This window comes from Spea bombifrons, chromosome 5 (assembly GCF_027358695.1).
Source record: "Spea bombifrons isolate aSpeBom1 chromosome 5, aSpeBom1.2.pri, whole genome shotgun sequence".
NCBI lineage: Eukaryota > Metazoa > Chordata > Amphibia > Anura > Pelobatidae > Spea > Spea bombifrons.
Window position 1 is genome coordinate 31,860,284 of NC_071091.1, and position 24,445 is coordinate 31,884,728.

Sequence of the window (24,445 nt, forward strand, 5' to 3'; positions counted from 1 at the left end):
ATGGAGCTGTGATGGAGCTCCAGATAATAAAGTTCTTCGTAAGAGATGTTCTTTCTGCATTGGACACTGCATTTATTCTGCTATTAGAGGTCAATTTTGAAAACTGGTCAAACCTAGCTTGTAAATGTCATCAATGCAGTATAGATACCTGGTGCGCACACGTATTGGGGTCTCTGCGCAATAACAATATTCTTTTTCTGGAAGCAGCCAATGTTGTCCACTAGAAATATCAGTCTCTGGCCTCATGTCTGCTTGCTGACTATGGACCTTCCTATATAGTGCCAGCGTACGTATATGACAATATAAGCTCTGGACTGAGCTTCAGAAACCTCTGATATGTTGATCATTTCTTTTTAAGACACAGATGTGCAGAGACATGACTAACCCATCTCTTAATGACAAAAAGGGACAATCAGCAGATGATTTCCCCTCAGTCTGGAGCATATGTAAAACATTACTCTATTTCTGGCTCAGGACCAACACTCTTCCTCTGTCCCTCATTTCTTGTCAGCATGAAATGTTATCATTAAAACCAGAAAGCATGTGGTATGTGAGGACTCTCATGAACCGCATCTTCAAGTTTTACTTGGGACGTACTATAATGAACTTTATATTTAAGACTGGACTCCTTAATATTCTACTCTGATTGAATATAACAGTATCCCAAGCAGTGTTTTTCTCACTGGTATAGCACACCATGCCTGCTTGAAAACAGGGGATGGCCTATTCAGCATTTGGTTGGTACCATTAGTCACATAAACACCCCTCATACTAATGCTGCCAAGATAAACCTGGGTCAAAGTGGATTGGACGTTTAATTATGGGCAGGGGCATAACTAGAAGCCTCATGGCCCCGGTGCGAGAATCTGTTACGGGCCCTCTCCCTATCGCCCACCTTCTCACCATGTACCCTCTCCCTATCCCACCTTCTCACAACTACCCTCTCCCTATCCCCCCTTCTCACAACTACCCTCTCCCTATCCCCCCTTCTCACAACTACCCTCTCCCTATCCCCCTTTCTCACCATCCCCCCATTCTCACTATCTACCCTCTCCATCCCCCCTTCTCACTATCTACCATCTCCCTACCCCCCCTTTGCAGTTCACTTACCGTGTTGAAGTCCTGTGGTCAGAGCGCGAGGCCTCTGTCTCGCTGCTCTGCTGCGGTGCACGCTGCTTCACTGCTTCACGCCGGCATACGACGTAATATGCCGGCGCTCAGCGTGAAGTGCTGGCACCCGAGACAGACGCCTCACGCTCCCACCACTGCAGTTGGGGCAGCTCTGAGGCAGGTGGCGGCGGCAGGAAGCAGAGGAGACAGGACGCCGAGCGGTTGCTGAAAACAACCGCTTGGCATCCCTTGCCCCCCCCCTGACTGGCAGAACTCCAGGGCCCGGTCGCAGTCGCGACCCTGATAGTTCCTACACCGATTATGAGCAATGCCAGTGATCAAATAATGTGCCACGTAGAAGAAAAAAAAATATATTTTATGACTTACTACAAACACATATGTATGGGGCTGCAATTCTAGGCTTCGAGGCCGAAACCAAATCAAAATTGTGGCATTATATGAGAAGCAGTAGCACGCACAATTAAAAAGAAACAAAAAGACATCCAATTTATTTCAATACACGCTTTATAGAGTAAAACTTGGCTATCAAACTGAATATCCCACACAAGTAGAATGTGTTAGTTTGGTCAATAAACCCATGGAAAAAAATAATTCCCTGTTTAAGGGAAAGTTAAAGTCTGACTTCCGAACAGTAAAATGGGGGGCTGGATTCAGTCCAAATGCATCTGTTCCAAAATAGGGATGCTTAGCGTTGCCAACTTTGGCAAAAATTCACAATTTGAACACCATAATAAACTCATGGAAATCTGCTAACTACATTGACATTATCACAACACTTGCCATAGCCTATCCTCTGTCACAAATATAGGTGTTATGGATAAAGTCTACACCCTTTACCACCCATTTAACACAGCCATGTCCATCAAAGTGCTTCCATTAAAATCAATGGCAACACACGTGGCTCTGAACAGATCCCTGCCCCCAGCTTTACTTGAGTCAGTGATGGAGCCGACTGAAGGTTGAGTACATCACGCACAGGGGGATGTGTTCAGACAAGCTGGAGGGTGTGGAAAGGGGCAAATGCATAGGGTGGGATACTGCAGAATACCCCATGCATTAGCAAAATGGACAATAAAGTCCATATGAAGGCTGGAGTGTCTCTTTAAGGATGAGCTAAACCTAGAGAGCAGGGTTAGCCATTCACCCAGAACTAACCTGAAGAACACTTCTCTATTCCCTGTTCTAAACACGTCAGCTTCGTTCTTCACAAACCTGAGTCCTTCTGTCTGTGAAATGATTACCCAAAACGATAAACCGCATGGTATTTGCTGCTGACACTCAATAACAGTTACAAAGGAATTTGGGGAACAGTACAATCTAAAAGTTTAAGGTCAGCCAGTACTTATTTGTGTTGACTCGGTCTCCTGTTCCCACAGTGGAAGTCAAAACAAGAATTTAAGCAATGGTGATTTTCTTTAAAATAATTTGTGAGCTGTGATTATGGGTCCCAGCTAGCTCAGAAGAAAATTATATGATATCGGTTGTGCAATGCAGCAAGTACACATTCTTGAAAACAATTGCGTCTGTGTTTATATATATGTATGTATGTATATATACACACACAAACAAAAAACAAAACACCCTATTGCGAGGGTCTCTGATTTGCAGACAACATTCTGGTTTAAATACTGACCCGTGGCCTGAAGGAGCAATGAAGTATAAGCAGCACTGCACTCGGTTGTCTGGCATCTGGCGCCTGTTCACACGGGATTCTGCATTAAGGTAATCTTCAAATTTACTGTCAATATAGTCGATGACCGGTTGCCAACTGCAAGAAGATCAAGACGGCCACATATTTAAGGGCAGGGTAATTACCAATTAGGTGACAGGTTGACAAAATGATGAAAAAATTAGAGACAGAAAGACTAGCTTGAAAATCAATATGTTCCTATATATATAAAATTAGAAAAAATGCCAGAAATAGCAGTAACATTCTTAGATGCTTCTGTATGAAGGCATACTAAGTATGCACCAGGTTCCCTTAAGCAAAACCATTCTCTCAAGATGTAAACAAAGCAATCAGATGGCCAACTAGATGGCCACAGCTAGTCGAAATTAAGTGTGAAATGCCACATACATGTTGGTCCAACGCAAAGAATTCACTCAATGGTTGTTGGTGACTGCACAATTACATTTCATTATAATACAGATACTATCATACCTGGAAACTCTCCACAGGCCCCACTCCCCACCCATTTTATTCTTTAAATGGGGGTGTTTCCCGCTGCCGTCAGCAGGACCGCCCACCGCCAGCAGGAACTCCCACCGATGTCAGCGGGACCGTTATCAGTGTGCAGTCCTGGGCGCGTCCCGCAGGGGAAGGCGCTGGGTAGCCGGAGCCCAGAAGTTTGCAGGTATAGATACTATGAAATAATATAATAAAATCTTACCAGTTGCTATTATCCACCGCATCTCCAAATCCAGGAGTATCTACTATTGTGAGAAGCAGTTGTACTCCTCCCTCTTTGATTAGAACTTTTGACTGTTCAACCTAAAGAGGAAAAACGTAGTTAAATACACATGCATTACACAGACCGAGGGCAGGCGATTAAAAGCATCACCCCAATTTTTTGTTTCCTTGTGTATCCACACAAGCACCAGAAGAACATAGGATACATGAGAGCTCTTCGCTCTCCAGGTGTATTGTAAACAGGTACTATTGATATTCATTTACTTTATCCACAGGCTGAATTAAAAGGTCTCAGATGGCCAAAAATGTAATGCTATAAATAATATACCCAGTTCCTAGTGAATAAATGCACTCAAGGTTACTTGTACAAATACAAAAGAAAAAGAGGACCATGTGTGATTACATCACTTATCTTCATCACTAGAAATAAATACAATTAAAAAGGGGTCTGGAAAATAACAGACTCCTGATTACTGTCTATTACTGGCCCAGTAAAAATATTTAAATAAATAAAAAAAACGGACAACAACTTTCTCTTAAAAATGATCGAAACTCATTTTTTTGAACATCCACACTGGAATACATGGCTACTTCTCAAGGTATGACTTGTAGGGATGATCTGGATTTGAGAAACTGGTCACCAAAGCGGCAGCCGTGGCCGCTGGGCTTTTGGGACTTGCCCAGGGAGGGGGTTCAAACTCATGTTAGATACTTGTTTACGAAGCGACGTAAAATCATGAATGACATAGATGCCATTTATTTCCGTAAATACAAAACCACTGCAAAGTAATGATGAACAGGCTAGTAGGAGACATTCTGTTTAACGTTCACATATTTTGTACTATATTAGAATGGCATGTGTTTAAGAACAAGATGAAAACACATTTATATCACGTGTGCTGCGTACACAAACCGGAGTTCCCGTGCCTGAAAACAAGAAACACTATAGTTTATTTCAAAAGTTCTTCTAATCTTCCCCAAATATTTTGACCTATAGCATTCGGCGTGCCCATACATGGTCAAATGCATGTAGAGAGAAACATCTGGAAGGGATCCAAAAAAACATAACTGTAAACCAGTGTCGTTCACGGTTAAACATCCAACTGTATCCCATCATCTGCTTTAGCCAAAATTCCCAAGAGACTCATGGAAAACAAATTAGCCTGAGTCCTGGAATTTCAAACGTTTCTCAGCAGATCCACTCCAAATGGCTGCTTTCCCATGCACTCCCGAAAAGCAGGTCACTTCCAGCCATTTTCACGATCTATTTGTGGTCCCATGCAGTTATGGGGAGGGGGGGGGATGCCTTCTGGAAAGGAATCCAGTCAGAACAAAATATGTGTGCAGATGCTTTTAAGGGCCTAAACTAAACAGCGAGGGTGGGGTCGTCAAGACAACTTCCTGAACATGGAATTGTTTTGGGAAACCTTCACGATCACTGAACTTTTCTATGTACACATTCCGATACATGCATGGGAAAATGTACAGAAACAACCAAGCTTATGGCAGATAAGAAGGCGGCCTCGAGTACACAAGCATGATTCATTAATAGATCCGTGACTGAAGGCCTGGAGATCATAGATTTACCAAAATATAAATTCAGGCTCACTTATCTAACTACTGGATTTCTCGTTGATGGCCTCGACTTAAAAAGAAAACATATTCTACAGATATATGCCTGCACAGCCGTACGCCATGTGACGCCTCAGCCAGGATGCTTCCCTGGACATCTAGCACATGGAGACAAAAACGCCAGCCAAACTTGCCCTAGGTTAATTTAAAATGAGAAGGCTTTCCTGGAACCTCATGTGAGATGCTAGAAAACAAAGGCCAGCTTTCTGTGGATGATCTTAAAGATGCCAGTTATATATGGCTTCTCTATTATCCCACATCCAGGACTCGGGAGGAAGAACAAAATATTTATAAAAAATGCACCCCATACCTAATGTAGAAATAAAAGCAAAAACATTCAGTACAGTCTTTGGGACTTCAGAATGATCTGAGTTTGGATATCCATATATGCGAAGGAAATAAGATTTAAAAGAGAAAATATGCATTAGAAACTGCCAGGTATAAACAGACTAGGGGGTGAATGAGATTAGTTACACACTTCATGCTCCAAATTATATTTAACTGCTCAAGAAAAGTCACTTCGTAAGAGACATACCTGAACCGTTTTTTTAATTCTGTGTGAGGGGCCAGGGTAATCCGGGGCGTATAAATCCGTTAAAAACAAAGAATTGATGAGTGTTGATTTTCCCAGTCCAGATTCACCTAAAGGAAACAAATATTTCATTACACACATTTTCATATGGCTTTGCTAATCTAAAGAGAGGTGTAAACAAAATTTGCCATATGTATGGCACATTTAAAGATTTGGAAGAAAAGATGGCCCTTCTGCCTTATTTTGTTTAATTACCGTATTTGCTCGATTATAAGACGACCCCCCAAATATCAATATCTGAATATTAATTTAGGAAAAAAAAGAAAAAGCCTGAATATAAGACGACCCTATAGGAAAAAAGTTTTACAAGTAAATGTTAATTCATCTAAACTATTTTTTAATAAAAGCTATGATTGAGAAAAATATTTTGGTTTTATTTCCTTCTATTTTCCAACCTGCCCCCCAGTTATGCACATCTGCCCCAGAAATGCCTTATACCCCCTATATGCCACTGTGCCCCATGATATGCCTTTTGACCCCCTATGTGCCACTCTGCCTCCAGAAATGCCTTATACCCCTATATGCCACTCATGCCTTTTAACCCTCTAAATGCCAATTATGGGGAAGAGTGGCATTTAGGGAGGTTTAAAGCATTCAGGAGGCAGAGTGGCGTAGAGGGTTAAAAAGGCATTTCTGGAGGCAGAGTGGCATTAAGTGGGTTAAAAAGGCATTTCACAGAGCACTCTGCCTCCAGAAATGCCTTATGCCCCCCCATTTAACACCCCCCCCCTCCCCTGCGGGGGATCTGGATCTTAGTCGTCTCATAGTCAGACCAATTTGAGGTCTGATTATTAGACGAGGGGTATTTTTAAGAGCATTTGCTCTGAAAAAAACCTCGTCTTATAATCGAGCAAATACGGTATAACACCGCTGCCACATAGCCTAAACTGCCCCAGGCACCTAGAGAAGATGTAAACTCTCGCCTGCATCTGCACCAATTGAGCAATTTGTTGCATTATGATTTTTAACCACTAGACACCATTCTACAAACCATTACCAATAAATTTGATTTTATTGGGTTAGGAGGGACTCAAGTCAGGTCCAGCCTCCAATCGTCTAATATACAGACCTAAAATTCTTCTTGGGCTGTTAATCATACAACTGAGGAAATAATGTCTCAGTCACAAAAAATTCTAGCTTTTTTTTTTTATACATCAATTCCACATTAGTAAGACCATCTTCAAAATACAACAAGCTCATTTTCTGCAAATATATTCGTTGGTTATTTATTTTTCTAAAGTTGCACATACAAGATGCTTTAAATTTCTTTCCCACAATAGATCAGTGAAGACTATTATCCCCCTGTAAGAAGCTGGAATATGCATCCTGGGCTCCATATAGCAGACTAAAGAGGACATCCTCACATTACTAATGTTTACAACTAAGAAGTTCCTCTATACAGCGGCTAGATAGGGACATCAAGTGAACACAAGCTCAAGGAAGTTCCTCTTGTGGCCAACAAAATTGTAGATGCGGAAATGATCCTACAATGTCATACGGTGAGAAGAATGAAATGCCTGGTTATGACGACATGAGAACTGGATTCAGACACAAGAAGGGATAAAAGAGTTAACGTTTGTGTTAAATTTGTACCATGGATACCACATGGCGCTGTGCAAATGGCCAAGATACAGCTAACTGCATGATATTCTGAGAGTATGGAAAGCATGGTGGGACTGCATACATCAGCAAAACAGATATGAATTCCTCTTGGAAATGTTTGTTTTCTTCATGTTGAAATATTCGTCTCAGTTACATTTATTTATGTAGCGCCGGCAGATTCCGTAGCGCTTCAATCAGTACTTAGAATGTTGGTGTCCCAGCCAGAAACCTCCAATTTTGAAACCCACACGCTTGTGTTTGAGAGATACATCAGTTTTATCTTTTAATTATTTTTATTCTCCTGGCTCTTGCAGCACCCAAGGCTGGATCCCGGGCTGTGAATCAGCTCTGGAGAAACTCAGTTTGGCCAGGAAGTCACACTTTTGCGCATGAACAGAACTTCGCTGATCTTCTGTAACTTTAATATTAAATGCATGAATATGGAGCAGGCACTGGATATTTTAAAATAAAGCCTACAAATGAATGTTTATAAATAAATTGAATTGTGCATTGGAGAATATGTTAAAAACCCGGTGGAAACTAATTTTATTAATGCTCTGTTGTGCCTAAACAGAGTCTTGGGAAATGTAGAATGTTCAGCTGCTACTTGGCAACACCATGGTAACTTTAACCAAGGATTTAAGCGAAAATGTGTTTCGACTCCAAATGTAAAACACATTTCCACTGTGCAGCTCTGCCATTACACCTCGTATTCTTGGGAAACGTGTAAAAGTACAGTTTCCCAGTTAGAATACATCTGGATAGGTGTAATGAAAGCAGCATTACCGTTACTAATGCTAGCTTGAACAATCTCTGTTGCTCTTTACACAGTAAATAGGGTATGACAAATCTCTCAACGAACATTAGGACATCGTCGTAGCAGTTTACCTATTCCTGTGCTTCACAAAAAATGATGACTGGAAGCACTTGGTCATATCCTTCCACATCTGGGCCGAGGTTCACTCTGGATTACGTGACAAAATACTAGAACAGATAGCTGCATTTAGTGTAAAGCATTAGGGGCCCTTCCTGGTAAAGCCACCCCAAGAATCCAACGGCTCTCATTACATTTCTGTTAAGCGGTGCCACTTGGGTGCCGTCGTTTACAACGAGGGGCATGGCATTCATGAGAATACTTTACTTAAAGCCCTGTAATTACGTAAGAGGTTAAGTTTCCATGCTTTTTTCTAAGATTTTAGGAGGTAGAAATAATACAAAAAAAAACGAGAAAGAATCACAAATGTTGATCATAGTCTTCTTAGTAATTGGCAGGGTTAATGGACAGCTTTAGGAAACTATATTAAATTAAAATACTAAGTGAAGAGGTCACAATGGGGGCTACTTATCTAGTGCTTTTTCAGATAACAGGCAATTAAAGGGTGGATACTAAAAGAGAAAAAAAGACCAAAAAAGAGAGGAGGGGATAAGATAACAGCCTCATGTTCTTTAGCTTTTAATCTTGTGCAAACTAAAGTTAGATATCCAATTTCTCTAAAAACAGCCTTTTCCTATAAACGATCATGCTTCTTTAAAGGTTATGTAAGCACTGCTGCCCCAGCAGCCAGATGTCCAAAGAAGTCGTTTTCATTTTAGCCGGAGGACTAAATAGAAAGTTAATCTCTGCTGTAGAGGAGGACATATGGCTTTGAAGGGGCTACTAAGACGTGGTAACTGTACTGGAGGCAGTAAACCTGGCTGAATAAATAATGCACATCAATGTGAACATATTACTATAAGAGAAAGGGCTGTAACAGCATTAGGATTAAAAAGAAATTAAGTTGAAATAAGTCAGTTTTGGGAAGTTTCACACAATTAGACCACTAAGACGTACACATGGTCAGGGACGTGCCTAACTTTCTAAAGCTTAAACGGGACGCTGCAGCCATTGTAGGCACTTTAATGCACTTATTAAAATGTTTTATAGCTTGACAGCTGAGTGGTGCCTTTAAACAGCCAAACAATGGTACAAAATAGTGGACCATACAGGGGGCATTCCTCTGCAGCTCTGGTGCTGCAGCTTTTCCTACAGTTTTTTTTTTTTTCTTTTTTGGCGAGTATAGTGAAGTGCACAACAACAAATAAGGAAGATCATGCATTCACCCATCAACCAAGAATGTAATGCAGAAAGAAAAGGTGCTGGAAACAAGCAGCTTCTTGGAAACAATCCAATGAGGCTTAAAATGATTTCTTTGCTGCATCCAGGAATAAAAACTCCAGACAAGAGAGCATTTGGAAATTGAAAGGACTGGAATAGCTTACACCACCTATGCTTATTTGTAAAACAAATTGAATGCTACCCTTTAGATGAACGGATCTCAATTAGGCTCGGTTTTCCAGAGCCTGTAATAAAAAGGAATAGCAGAATTAGCATTCTAGCTTTATTTATTAGAGAACTGGCAAAGAAAGATAAGCCAGGCAAAAACTCTTGCCTTGAGCCAATTTTAGGTGAATACTATGCGTTCTATTTTTTTTCTCTGATACTACAGGGACCAGGTTCCGCTGCAATTAAAAAAGCCTCACTTTGCCAGCACAACACCCAGTGGGTATAAAAGCACCCGACAGTGCTATTGTCCAGAGGTCCGAACTGCTTTCTCAACTAAATATCACCAGCATTTCCCCCTAAAGTCGTAGCTTAATTTTACTGGTCCCGGTTTGCGTATAAACTAACCTGTAGTGGACACACGTTAACACGCTTACATTGACAGGTATACTTTCAGAGGGCACCATAAGTAACATACCACGATGCAGATAATCTGGCCCCTGAGGACGCCCATGCTTACAGTGGCAAGTAGAACTTTAAGGTGTGTTTAGAAAAATCTAAAGATCTTTCAATGTATCTAAAAACATGTCCCTGAAAATTAAACATGTTCATTTTTACCAATAGAAGAAAAACTGTGCAGTTAAAAATATTCCTGTATCTTGTAAAGGTTTTTTTTCCCCCCAGAAATACAACTCACTGCGTCTTTAATGAAATGACTAGCACTGCTTGGCTACTTGCTATAAATATAACGTGTTCGTAACCATATACACGTCACGGTTTCCCTGACTATAAAACGTCTTTTCTTTTTCCCTTCAGAAAGGGATTGAGAACGTCTGTAATGTTTCCTCATAACGGCGTTATAAAAAGCACAATGTATGAATAAATGATAGGTATATTATCTCCTGGCTTATGGCCCGGGGAAATCGGTTGGAGCCATATGGCATGCTATTGTTTTCGCGGGCATAACGTTTGCACGATGCAAAACGTGAGGCACACCCTAGGAAAGCAAAGGCTGTACCACATAACTCCCTCCTAAAAACTAGCGTGGGTATCGGATTAATGATTCCGGCTTCATTTTTAGTCACAACAAGGTGAACCGCAAAGATGACTCTCAAAATCAAGAGTATTCTGGAATGGTTGGTACATTAGAGGTGAAAGGTGGGAATTATGGAGACGTTTCTTGAAATAAGGTTTTCTAGAGTTCAATTGCATCCTTTTTCATCTGCGTCACACAGTTCAAAGCCCACATAGAGCCATATTGTATACACGTAAGTAAATAGTAATCTTTGTTTTATTGAATGTTTTAAACACCTTTAAGGACAGTGGCAGCAGATAGAATGTCAGTTCTGCTGTAAATTATTGCACTCAGTAAACTTCCTAACACTAACACACATATATATATATTATACATATATACACACACACACACGTAGATAGACAGACCGGGCAAAGTATGATTATGCAATACCACATTGTCTAGTATGACAGAGGCAAAAATTACGCTTCATGGCAATTAACGCACTGTATGTCCCCTCATTTACTATCTTTAGGCTGGCATAGGGAAAACCTCTCAAATCCATACATATGCTTTTCATATAAGTAGACTTCGCTATGACAAATCTCTTTTCCTGTTAGACACAACAGAAGCATTCTGTACTCGCTACACTAACACTACTTTCAGGTATTTACATCATAAACAAAAAAGTAATATATATCAGTAAAAGGACTAAAAGGACATGGACAGATCAAGGGGAAAAAATAGAAAAAATATATATTTTCAGATATTGTTAGCTAGCTTAGGACTGTATGCGCTTTATGCTGCACAAGATAATTAGTATAGTGTCAAATGCTATCTATATATTTAGAAGTTGCGTCACCACTCTGGGTCCAACACCGATGTCAGAGCAGCAACGGGCGCAGTGACGGATTGCAGGCATGGATCTCACCATGTGCTTACTTGGCAGGATACCGGCCATCATTCTAAGGACTAGTTTTGTAACGTTTTAAATGCACATATGGATACAATATCACAAGAGGACGAGGCAACTTTTTTGTTGTTGCTGTTGTAATTAGGCAAATAATAAGATTTTTATTATATATTGGTTATCTTAACATCTAAACACGGTTACATTAATTAGGGGTATGGAGCTGAAGAATGTAGGATTGAGGAAAAGTGAAAGATCTAGTTTAACTCGGCACCTAGCGTTACATCACAGGTTGCAGTGACCGGTACACATATGCACATTCAGGACCTTGTATCAGATTTCAGAAATACCTGGCAGAGTTTCAGGTAACCTTAAAAACTGTGTTCCCATGTCATTCTCATCTGATACGAGGCAACACGATCTGACAGATGTAGTAAAAAAGAAAGTCATTCACAGATCTGCAAGGTCTCTCAAGTCGTTTAGTTCTTTGCAATAAATACAGAAACAGAATGTTAGGGCTTAATCTGGTGGAACCAAGTTTAATAATAAGGCTTAAAGGTGCCAGTTTTACATTTTAAAATTATATTCTGTATATACTGTCATTCTGTACACAGCTAGTTTGGTGAGCCTTTTGCTGACTTTCCATGAAGAACAAAAAAATCTGCTTGGGGGACAAAACGACCAAGGCTCAATCTTACAGTAAAGCAAACAAGCTTTGGTTTCTCATGCAATTTTGGCTACTTGTATATGACTAGTGACTACACCACATTCTTAACTTTGGCCGCTAGAAGCACCTGCAGAGTAGGTCTGTTTTATGCAACTGCTAGCAACTCAAATTTAGAGATATCCTTTGGTCAACTCAATTAGCGCTCTCTCTATTGCATTATGTATTAACACACAGTAGATGCACTCTTCCCTTGTATGTACTCCATATGCAAATTATGAGTGAGGGACGTAGTCTTTCCTCTCCACATTAGCTTAATTGTACAGAATAAATTGAGGGCTGTTTACAACATATTCAATGGGCTTTGTTAACTTTGAACTAAATATATTTTGTAAATGACGCAATGTTTTGATCATCAGATGAGCTGATAGGACTTCAAACACTGTGGCCCCATGACATGGACATGTTGCTGAAACACCAAAAGAAACGCAATACAATCACTGCTGCGATGGTCCATGTTCAAGCACTCGCAGGCCACCGAGAGTTTGGACTGGTGCTACTTGTTCCTAAACATAGGTATCAGATTTGAAAACAAATTCATAAATACGCTCAGGTGTTCACCAAGCAGTCAGTTGTGGACTTTGGTGGTTTCATTTTAACTAGTCATTTACAGAAACACTAGGGCGCCTAAAACATAGGGCAACCATGGCTATAGACAAAATAAACCCTAAAAGAAATTGTTACTATATTATTACCAAAGCCCGATTGTAAACTTCGGTTTTCTTCCAAATTGCATTGTTGCCGGCCTCTTGAAGTGTATAAGAGCCTCTGGCTTACTGTGTTTACACATAGATTTTAATAGCTGTCCATTCCATCTCCACTTTAGGGAGTGGGAGCTTTTTCGTTACTGGCAGGAATACGCCTTCACTTCCTTACGTGACAGATCCGCAAAATCCACTGTGTCTTCTGAGAAATGGTTGTGGTCGATAAGGAATCTGAAACATGCGCGCATCGTAAACGCAACCAGTCTACATATTCTACATATTCTAATTTATTATTATTTATTCTAATAGAAAGATGTGTGCTACCACCCTGAAGGGTCCGCAGCATATACATTACTTAATGCTCCATTCCAAAGGAAAGATAACTCCACTGAGGAGGCCATCGGGTGCTCAGACAGTTAAACCAGATTTCCTTACACGATATTTGCATTCACTCCACCCATCGAAAAAGCTGAACATGTGTTTTACATTCCTGTACTTACGGAATGCCTTTCCCTTCCTTCCTCTTCTGGATACTCCTTTAGTGTAAGAGAACACTGAAAATCTCAACAAAAGAAAAACGTAGCCAGAAGAAAAGGCTGCAATGCATTTCAGCTTGTGGGGATTTCAGATTCTGTATATGAATTTAGGTAAAGTCATTATTTTGCTTCAATTTCTATAGATTAAGAAAACAGACGTATAAGGGCTGTTACGCCGCCATATGTGCCCAGGCACCATTTATCGAAATCTAGTCGGCAGACAGTAGAACCAAGCATTAAAGAGGAATGCCTACCTATGAGGACATTACCATAATCATAAGAACATAAATGGACCAATGTGTGCATAAACCAGATTGACTCCGGAGCGCTCCCATTCCTCAGCAACGAGACCACAGAGAACATATGGTTTTAAACTGTTAAACATATATGTTACGGTATAGTTTTGTTCGGTAATCACACATTAAGTATAGCATCCGCTACATATGTTGGTGACTTGTGTTAAAATACATGGAGACAGGACTTATTAGAAATATCTGTAGAAAATTCTGCCACTCCAACTTGAACATAAAGACAGAAAACAAAAAATCTTCTATGCCTATTGTTACGCAAAGTGTTACGCAAAGCGATGATGCCTGTGTTTTCAGTAACTCTTAATACAAACAGTGAAGAAGTTATCCAACGAAGCACTAAAACAATACAACATGGTGGTATCCGCAGAACAGCATTTCATAAATTCCAGGGTAAGAATTCTAGCTGTGCGGGACTGCAGACCCAGTTGCATTATTTGGGAATGCTTAAACCCTCACTCAAATCCCAATCATATTAACTCTTTTGGCCAAACCAACAAATGTTTTTCACTTTCATTAATGTTGAAGACCTATTGGAAATATGTGAAAGTGGAGAAGCTTTCTCCCGACAGGACCGAAGATAATTTGCGTTTCAGCATTAGGCGTTACTTGTCCAGGCATTGATTCCAAGATGCCAATCACAGCTGAAACAACAGGAAGACCTAAAATGAATGCATGCATCTCAACAGCTGGGAGGAATATAAAATGCTGACTATGAAAAGACCGTCCCTTGCACCAAACACCATCTATCTTCATTCCGCAGACTGCTTTACCCTCACTAGGCTTACAAGCTTACCAGAACTTTACAGAAAGGGTTCCCAGAGGTCTATGGGTTTGTCCATGTTTTTTTCTGGGGGTTTCTTGATCTTCTAGGCATAGCATTAAAAAAAGAACTGTATTAGGTGAAATAGTACGCTAAAAAACACTATCCACTTCATTAAATGGGTCATCCATCACTACTAATTACCTTGATTGATGTCCCCCAGCCAGATAAACATACATGGTTGCCTGGTTCAATGGAAGAGCTGTTATCAATCACGGCACAACTCCCCCAGACTCACACAGCCAGCACATGCAGTCATGACACAACTGCCATCTAGAAGCTCCAGGCCATGGATATACATCATGATGCTGGTAGTTTTGAAGTATTAGACAAGGGTGGTTCTACTTTTTTTTTTTATTAAAGTTAACATTGGTTTAAACCTGGGATGGCTCCATATAAAATTACAATTAAAAAGGCTTCATTGAATTTGCATTCTGTTTATAAGAACCCTGTATACAAAACTGCTAGATATAACGAGTGTTTTTTTGCATGTAGTTATGTGGACATGGAAATTTTTAATGAGTTTGCTCTTATCTTGAAAAAATGGTCCTGTTTACATTCCTGTTCTTCAGATTTCGAAACAAGCATCTGTTTGTCAGTTATCAAAAAAAGGCAGCTAGAAAGTGCCAAAACAATCATTTATTGAAAGCTAAGCCCAGCAAAGCCAATATGGCACCCACGATATAAAGAATTATCAGAATACGGAACACTGGCTAATAAATCTCAAAATGGGAACGGTTGGTGATATCATCTGGAGAAGCTTGGTTTAATGGTTAAAAGATTGTAAATGTTTTCACTGCAATCTTTCCTGCAACAGTCAAAAGGTTCTGCTCAGATGGGAGATTCTCACATTTTTCTACAGGAAAAACCAAAGCAAGATTTTAAAAGAACTTGGAACTATCTGGCGCTATGTTTAAGTTCAGCTTAGTTCTCTGGCTCCTGACTCTAGCTGCTTGAAACGCAAAACACAGGAAGCTTCCCAGCCCAAACCCAAGAAGCCTGGGGGATGGGGAAAGATCTACTGCCAAGAAATAAAATTGATTTTAACCTCTTACTTGGTCAAGCTGACGACCATAACTAGACAAACTGTGAGAAAGAAAAAACGGTAAGGCATTTACTCCACGGTAAACATATTTGCTTTGGAATTGTACATTGTACAAATTGCAGCAGTGGGTGGCAGCATCCAAGTGAATGTGTGCGTGTAAGGAGGGAAGCGTGGAATGTAAATGCATTACATAGACAGCCAGATTCCAGACGCTAGGGTGTGCCCCACTACGTTACCAGTCACCTACCACGCCCCGACACATCTTAAACCAATATCCAGGGACATTTATATTTACATTACATCATAGCTCATGGCAGATGGATACCCAGGTAAAGCCTCCGTTACACACAAAAGCTTGAGCTGGGATGTCTTAGGAGACATTAACAGTATCAACATCTATTAAAAAGGATTGAAGTTATATTTACCGGTATATAGAGTCATAATATTCTGCAGCTCGGTTATCAATGGGTAAACATGTATAGAACAATTATTGTAAAATAAAAATATGGAATCAACATCAATGCTTTAGTTTTTTGGGGTTTTTTTGTTTTGTGTATTGATCGGATCCTTATTATTCTAGCAGCAACCAGGAATCTGAACGTGTATGTCGTTTTTTGATCTTGAGTCACTCCAATCTTGCTTTGACCTTAAGTTTGGGAACATTGTCCTGCTGAAAGAGGGATTTCCTCCCAAACATCAATTAATTGGTTGACTTAAGAAGGTTGTTTTGTAGTATTTCTCTGTATTTTAATAACCTTGTATGATACATTGATGTAACAAGTCAGCCAGGTGCTGCTGATGAGAAGCATCCCAACAGCATGTTACGGCCATAACCATACCCACAGAAGGAATGGTGTGTTTTGGGGTATGTGTAGCGTTATGTTTGGGGCAAACCTAGTTCCAAAAAGCTCTAACCTAGTCTCATCTGACAGCAAAAGCTTTTCGCAGTTGAGGCACTCCCACACTTTCTGGCTCCAGACAACTATTTTTGAGTAAAAGGTACTTTCCTGCCACCATCTCATACAGGCCAGAGTTATGGTTGACTGGTTCATCATTACCCACGTCACTAAAGTCTTTATAAAGAAAAAAAAAAAGAAACTTCTAAACATAACATATGGTTGTAGAATAATAGGGAGGTTCCAACCCTTTATTTCCTACTCAAACAGATTCATAAGTAAGCCTGGAAAAATACCACAAGAAATTGAAGTCCTAATATAAAAAAAGCCAGCCCAACGTATGTAAATATATAAATAAAATATATTGCCTAAGAAGACCATTAGAATTTTCCAGAGTGGCACTGTATACATTGGTATACATATGCACATTTGAATAGGTTTCTCCCCCAGGTCTGCCATCTTATATACACAATTGTGAAATTCTCTGCTGTGGGATTACAAACAGAACAATAATAAAACTACTTCTCAATACAACGGAGTGAAGGGAGGAGAAAAGAATGAAAGATATGAGATCTGTCTGAGGCACCCAAACAATTCACCAGTTGGCTTCCCTGGGCACTAGATGTAGATGCCTTTCTTGTGGTCCAAGGGACATTATACTGTGCCTTTAATACTACATTAATTATGGGATCATGTGGCCAGTCCGTCTGAAACCTGAAGGTCACTTACACAGTTCACAAACCAGACAGTAATTTTTGGCCTTCACAAAAGGAACCGCTTTGCCGTAGTCAGGAAGTACATTTCATGCCTTTACTTTAAGAACAGCCATTGCCGTTTCCTTTGCAGCGTTTTTTCACTTTTCAATATGATCATTGTTTACAGAGCTATTACCAACAGATACGCACTGCCTCTGGGACATGAATCACTTTCTTGTTTCTGGCTCAGAAAAAAAAAAAAAAAAAAAAAAGGAGGTAGAGAGAGTGTATGAAGAAGCTGAACTTCCATACACGATGGCATTTCACAGTTAAATAACAGGTACATTTTATTTTAAGCAGTGCTTACTTTTTACTTGGAAACCATATCTTATGAAAACTTTAGGAACTATTGGACTGGAGAAAAAAAAAATGTGCTTTGAGCTAGTTAAATTAGATGAGCAATGTCAATACTTGTGTATGAATACCACCACTGTGTACTATATATAGAAACGAAGCCTGTGACTCTAAAAACGAGTTCCTCTACTTCCATCGCATCATCAAACTATTCTGCCAGAAGCACATTCAGGTGGATTACTCATGAATCTTCAAACTCACAGACTTTGGAAGGAAAACTTAATGGTAGCAGTTAATTGGTCAATTATAGTATTGTTTGTGTGAGTTTTGTTTGACACAGATTACCTCTTGGCAGTTTAACATGTTTGTAATTAAAATGATAAACAAAATGCTGTACGTGAATATGAACCCTAAAGATAAAATTGTGTGGTGAACAGTCCGAACAGGCACATTTTTCAGCCTTGCAGATAGTCTAGCTGGTACTAGCTGGTAGTCACAAACATCTGGCCAATATTTCCTTGGCTAGTGTCCAAGTTAAATACAGGTATCACGAAGGCGCCATTTATCCTCTCCAAACAAGTCACTTATGCAACACCTAGGATGGGGAATAGCGCGGGAAAATTAATGTATTTTTCAGAGTAAATAGTATTGCATTGCTTGCCATACATATTTAGTCTAAACACAAATCAAAGAACCTCACGGCTTTTCTAGTAAACCATTCTGCTAAAATTAAAATGGCGTTAGACACATTACATCAGAAAAGGCACACATTAGTTACCTATATTGACAGAGAGGAAGATAGAATATGTGTATAGGCAGCAGCGTAACATCTAGTGTACGAAGCAAATACTTGTATTCCATAAAAAGAAGACTTTAAACTGCCACCTCTAGTCTTTGCTGCTACATGCAGAATGGGGTTGCAGGCCCAGCATGCCTTCAAGCACCCTGCACGAAAACAGCACTCCCACCACTAAAAAAACATGGATACACATAGGAACTCCCAACACTAACAGATACCTACCACCCGTAGTGTGGTACGGTGTGTGGTGATGTAGTTGAGTGTATGAGTCATAAGAATGTCAAACACAGATCTCCTGCTTCTTCTGCTCTGGTTAGTGACAATATGACAACCCTCCTCACGGCATCCTACACTTTGCAAATGTAGCAAAAATGATTCTGACAAAGTTTTTGTTTTATTTTTGGTCCGATTTTGGTCCAGCTTTCATCATTCAGAAATGAAATTTGTTGTCACTCCTTCACTCATGCTTTCTCAATGTCTCCCTGGATCCACGTCCCTGACTCCTTTTCCACAAGTCTGCTTCTTCTCTTGCCTCTTGTCTTCTTTCTTCGTCCTCTTCTCCCTGGTATTAGCTCAGTTAATCAGCACCTTCATCCCTGATTCCCCTGAGAATATGGGGAAGAAGCTGGCCCATTGGGCTCTGCCTTTTTGTGGATGTAATCCAAGAAGCCAGAACGATACAGACTAACGGAGAAGAGGGGTGCAGAAACACTTCTTTCTCCGCAACTGCCTGCAATATCCTCTTTGAGTACTTCCAGGAGGTCTGGTTAACTGAGCTGATACAAGGGAGAAGCAGAAGAAGAAAGAGGCAAGAGAACAAGAAGAGGCAAGAGAAGAAGCGGAGTTGCAGGAAAAAGGGAGACAAGGACATTGAAGTGATTGGCGGGGGAGGCAGGGAGACGTTTGGGGAAAGAGAGAGTAGGATTATTCAGTACGAATTAACAAAACTGGCAAATTTTGTTAGACCTGTGCATTCATATTTGTACAAATTAAAATTTTACTATACACCACTGAGAAAGGCCCTAAGTAGTAAAAAGTGTTGACATTATCTGATCTTCTAAGAAAAGTATAACCACAAGGCTAACAGAATGAAGATAGAAAAAGATGGAGAAGCCTTTTGAGTCATCTTATCAAAATAAAATTAATAAGGGAATCTTGAAGACATTTTTTTTTTCCTCAAGAGAACAAACACATGGTATAAAACGTGTACAATTAAAAGGATTTCATCTCTCACCTACTACCATAAGCGTGAATTCAAATCCTCTCTTCACAGATTTTCTGTACACTTGGTTTGGGAGGTTGGCAAACCCCACATATCCTTCAAGGTTCTTCTGTTGCTGCAGTAAATACACAGGATAAGCCATTAGGATATCTTCTTAAAGGTAAATTCCTACTTAACGGACAATAATCCCCACTTTTGGCCAATTGCTCCTGAATTCATTGGCTAGTCCAAAATTACAAGGGCTCTTGAAGGATAAGCTCTGTATACCCATATTTTTTTATATAAGCTGTAATCATCACTTTATAATGTGCAGAAAAAGCAGGGATTTTAAACTAGTTGGGACTCCAGTTTGTTTGGTAACAAGTATGTGCAAAATTAATGCTTTGGAAGTTAACATCTCTAAATCCTAATTACTACAGATAAACCACACTAAGACGTTTTGCACGTCTATGGTGCGCCATCTGAAAATACTTAAAACAGATTCTGCAAAAGAATAACTGGCAAATTAAGCTCAATTTAAAAAGTGAAATTGGCCCATCAGTAAGTACATCTAAAACCAAAAACTGTAATTTGTAATAATAATCTGCAACTATGGCTGGAACAAACAGTTGTAGGAGTAATTGTTCTGCTTTGAAGTGCCTCCAAAAAAAAAAAAAAAAAAAAAAAAAAAAAAAAGGCGCGTTTCAAATACCTAGGATTCTGGCAAAGAAACTCAGAACACAAGAAAACGTGAATGAAAGGGTAACACGCCAAACAAATCAAGGGACTAGTAAATACAAATGCCTACAATTTGACGTATGAATTGCAAATGATGCCTAACACAGTGGTAGCATCTATACAGCTGTATAGCTAATATAACCCCCACTCAGCCATAGAAGTTGTACTTTAACAATGCTTGCTGAGAATTATGGGAAATTAAGTTCCATCACAACCGGAGAACTGCTTGTTGGTAAAAGGTATAGGGCTACTTACAGCTACTTTGTAAGCGACGCAATTTCATCACACGAGTTACCAGAGGATTAACGTGATGATGGGATGTCGTCCATGTGATGCAATCAACCATCAGTCCCAGAATGGAAAGCGATGTTTCAGGGAGAAAAAAGGAGGAGAAGAAAGAAAATCAAAGTTAGTTATCTGTTAATTATTTTACAAACTTACAGAAAATGTTAGATTGGCACAATTCAAATCCGAACAATTTTAACAACACCACATTTGCAAAACCAGCAGAGCCGATGCCACAGTCATTCGCGAAATTAGTTTCACATTTAAAGCAATGATATAAACTTTCACATGGAAAGCACTTAGAATAAAACATTCTGCGCTGTTACTTAACTAAAATTGCACTGGAAGGCCTTAAATGAAGTTCACAGAGTTAGATTTTCCCGTAAAAGCTTCAGTCCACAAACTTACATGACGCTGAATGAAGCACACAAGTGCAGTAGAAGGTCATACTAGTCTTTACCCCTCGGGATCAGAGGTGGAGCACAAAGCAGTATCATAAAAAAACAAAAACTGAAACAAATTGCACCTAGCCTGTCTGCTTCAAAGTATCCTTGACATTTCAACATGGCTGCCAGCCTTTTATGCCCAAAACAAAACATTCTTCAGTGTGTTATGCTAAGGAGAAGTCTAAAATACCAATGCCCACCAGAACTGCAGTTTAACATGCCTAGGTGGAGCTATCAAGATGAAAGTCAACATGAAGGAGCCATTCAGCACAAATTAGATTTTCCACCTCAAAATTCCAAAATTCGGTCAAAACAGGAAGTTTGCACATTATTAATGACACTGTGCTGCTGGTTGAGTGTTTTATCCTACTGCCAAATCTTCAGAGAGTTGTTAAGCGAACACAAAGCAAACAAGTCTCCCACCATAACACTAAGGGTCTTCTTCAGTTCTTAGCAAATAGCTAACATTCTAGAAAGCTCCTTAAGGTGGATCTCTGTTTCAGCTGCTTGTAACGTGATATTGTGATGGCTACTGAAATGTCTTAACACTAAATAATAGATCAACAGTGATTTGTGGCTAGTTGCTGAGGAACATTACTAACAAACCCCCCTTTTTTCAACGGAATACTATGTAGTGATAATACAATTAACCCAAGACCTTGAGTCTTCCCTCTTGTGCTATTGTAAGAATTCTGGTTGCAGTGTACATTTTCAGAGAAACTTATGGATTTGTAAAGCTTTTTCCTGCTACATGGCTCATAAAAATAGAAAGAAAAGTCCCGAGCATCTCCCTACTATTGTATTAACAAACAGATTAATAGTGGCGGCAGGCAGTAGAGGAGTTATATAGTCCTTCCCTCAGATATGAATCAATCGTGGAATATACGAGTAGGCAAGTACTTAGGACTCAGCTTTCTTTTTTATATGGTTCTTGCGAAAAGGGGAATTAAGCACTAAATGTGCAATTTAGAACTATAGTATTATTTGAAAGGCTGCAGGCTGCAGGCTGCAGGATATAGCGATAACATCAAGTTGATGCCGAGCTTTTCCAGAACCCCACATAACATTACGGTGGGGTAAAGGCGATAGAAAACCCCTCCACTTAAAATTAAGGGGGTAGCCCAGGCATTATTAAACAGTAGCCTACACCGAGCAGACAAGCCAGAAGACTCAGAAATCGTGTAGTGCTGCCACAACTGCAAGGGATTCTGGGTAGCTTTTCTAGGATAATGTAGGTTGAGATAGATAGATAGATATATATAGATATAGATATATATTTTTTTTATAGGTCACTAAATATATTTTGTACATGACATAACATGTTAAAACGTGTTATTGTATTGAGTTTTGCTACAGTAAACCAAGAAACATAGTTCAAGACTACAAATAAAAAGCAACTGGTAAAATATTGCAGTCAAGAGGTGTAAAAGCCAAAATGCATGTATTAATTACTACATGGTGGGTTCATTCGCCTTCCGGGTAACTAAAGAGTGGGTGGTCGTGACACTGAATGGCGTCGGAAGAGATCCAGTAAAGATTTTTGCTACAGGCAGTAGATAACCTTTAGAGACAAGGTTGGTCCAACGATTTTATTGTTGTATTACTGTAGTGCGGGACACCACATGCACGCCTATATATATATACACATCAGCAACACAATTTGGGAAATAAAGATTAAACAAATCCACATACCGAGGAGGGGGGATAATGTGTATAAGTAAGCAGACGAGTATGAGAAAGATCACAACATCAACTGCTTTTGCCGCATTACACAGAATATTCTTCCATGTCTTCTGAACACATCGATAAGCGGCTTGGTTAGGCGATTTTTGTTTTTGGCATCCTCTGAATGGAAGCTTCAGACCTAGTCAAAGCCTTGTACCAATTTCATTCAAAACACTTAAAGTGTGGCTCATATTCACACTTTTCTTTTTCTCAGTGGCATTCGAGAAAGCCACCTGATTTAGTCATGCATTCTACAAGAGAAGGAACTTGAAGGCATGGCCTGTCAAAGTATATTTCATTTTACTAATACTTGCCTGCTAACCTACGATTCAGAGAAACGGAAGGGGGACCCTCAAAATTCTGCTTATGGTTTGCATCCCTTGTGTACAGAGAACAAAATCGTCTGTTATGGTTTTAAGTTGCTTGAACGTTGCCTACTACTGACAAAAGACTTGACCAAAAACATAACTAAAAAAGTAGCATTTTCTACTTCATTTGCATGAATACAAGCTGCTGCGTCCTTGTTGAAGGTTTTTCAGAACTACTACAGTAGGACAAATCCAGCGCTCTAGCTGTAAATGAATGACTTAAAATAGCTTTTCAATACCAAGAGAGCCTGGCTACTTTGTAACTATGTCAGACTGTTCAAGACTACAAAAATAAAAACGAACGATTCAAGATGAAAGGAATTTTTTTTTTTAATATAAAGTATCGCTGCTCAACTCTATGGCTCATTTAGTTTATAGCATGTGTAATAAACTGCCTTTGAGGCCACAGTAGATGGCCGGCTATTTTTCAAAACCCATGACAACTCATGCTAGAGTTATTAAAAAAATAAACACATCTGGCACGGCCACATATTAACAAAAAGTTCAAGATGAGCTTGCTGAATTTTCCATATCACATGATGCACGCTACAGAGATTACAATGGCATATTCTTAAATTGACATCATAGAGAAACAAGGAAAAGCACCAAAACTCTTGACAATGACCTGAAACGCCACTCATTACAAACACTTAAAATGATTATGTTGAGAAGAAACTCTTAAAAAACACTCATATCAAATGAAGTTTACCAGATGGCTAAGTTGCCCAACCACTCATGCACACAAGTGCTTTTATATTATCGAAAAGTAAAACCAATAAAAACAATCTTTATTTAGAGAGCTTTATCGTCCACCTACCCATTTTACAAGGGAAAACCAGTGATTTCACGTTAGACTAAAAACGTGAAACAACTGAAATAAATCTTTAGGCGGAGGGTTAACGCTCCCTGGATTAGCGAGTACACTTCACACAATTCAGCGTAATATTTCCCGTCACGTGTCACGGGGATGTTTACTCCCATCGACAGACGGAGTTTCAGGCTCTAATTGGAGTTGATGACTTGGAAAAGCAACAAATAGAGTCTAAAAATCAGATGACAGAGAAGCCACGAGATGAATCGTGCCTAAAAGGAAACCACAGGCGGCTGGCATTAAAGTGCACATTACATGGTAGTGCAAAAACTAAATAAACACGCAAGCAACAAAATGGTACAAAAAAAAAAAAGTGTGCTAATGTTGGATGTTTGCTATATTAATCAAAGCTGGTGATGGTGATAGGGTATAATT

At 39.6% G+C, this 24,445-nt stretch overlaps 1 protein-coding gene across 2 annotated transcripts in view; it reads right to left on the reverse strand.

The window, feature by feature from the left end:
- SEPTIN7 (septin 7) overlaps positions 1 to 19,815 on the reverse strand; it is a 32,957-nt gene extending 13,142 nt beyond the window's left edge. For both annotated transcript variants that reach the window (XM_053466259.1, XM_053466258.1), the window contains exons 1-4: positions 19,671 to 19,815; positions 5,709 to 5,815; positions 3,522 to 3,622; positions 2,765 to 2,899 (exon numbers count right to left, since the gene is read on the reverse strand). In XM_053466259.1, coding sequence (XP_053322234.1) covers positions 2,765 to 2,899; positions 3,522 to 3,622; positions 5,709 to 5,815; positions 19,671 to 19,800 — 473 coding nt within the window. In that variant the 5' untranslated portion in view covers positions 19,801 to 19,815. The remainder of the gene's footprint in view (positions 1 to 2,764; positions 2,900 to 3,521; positions 3,623 to 5,708; positions 5,816 to 19,670) is intronic.
- Between the last annotated feature and the right edge of the window lie 4,630 nt (positions 19,816 to 24,445).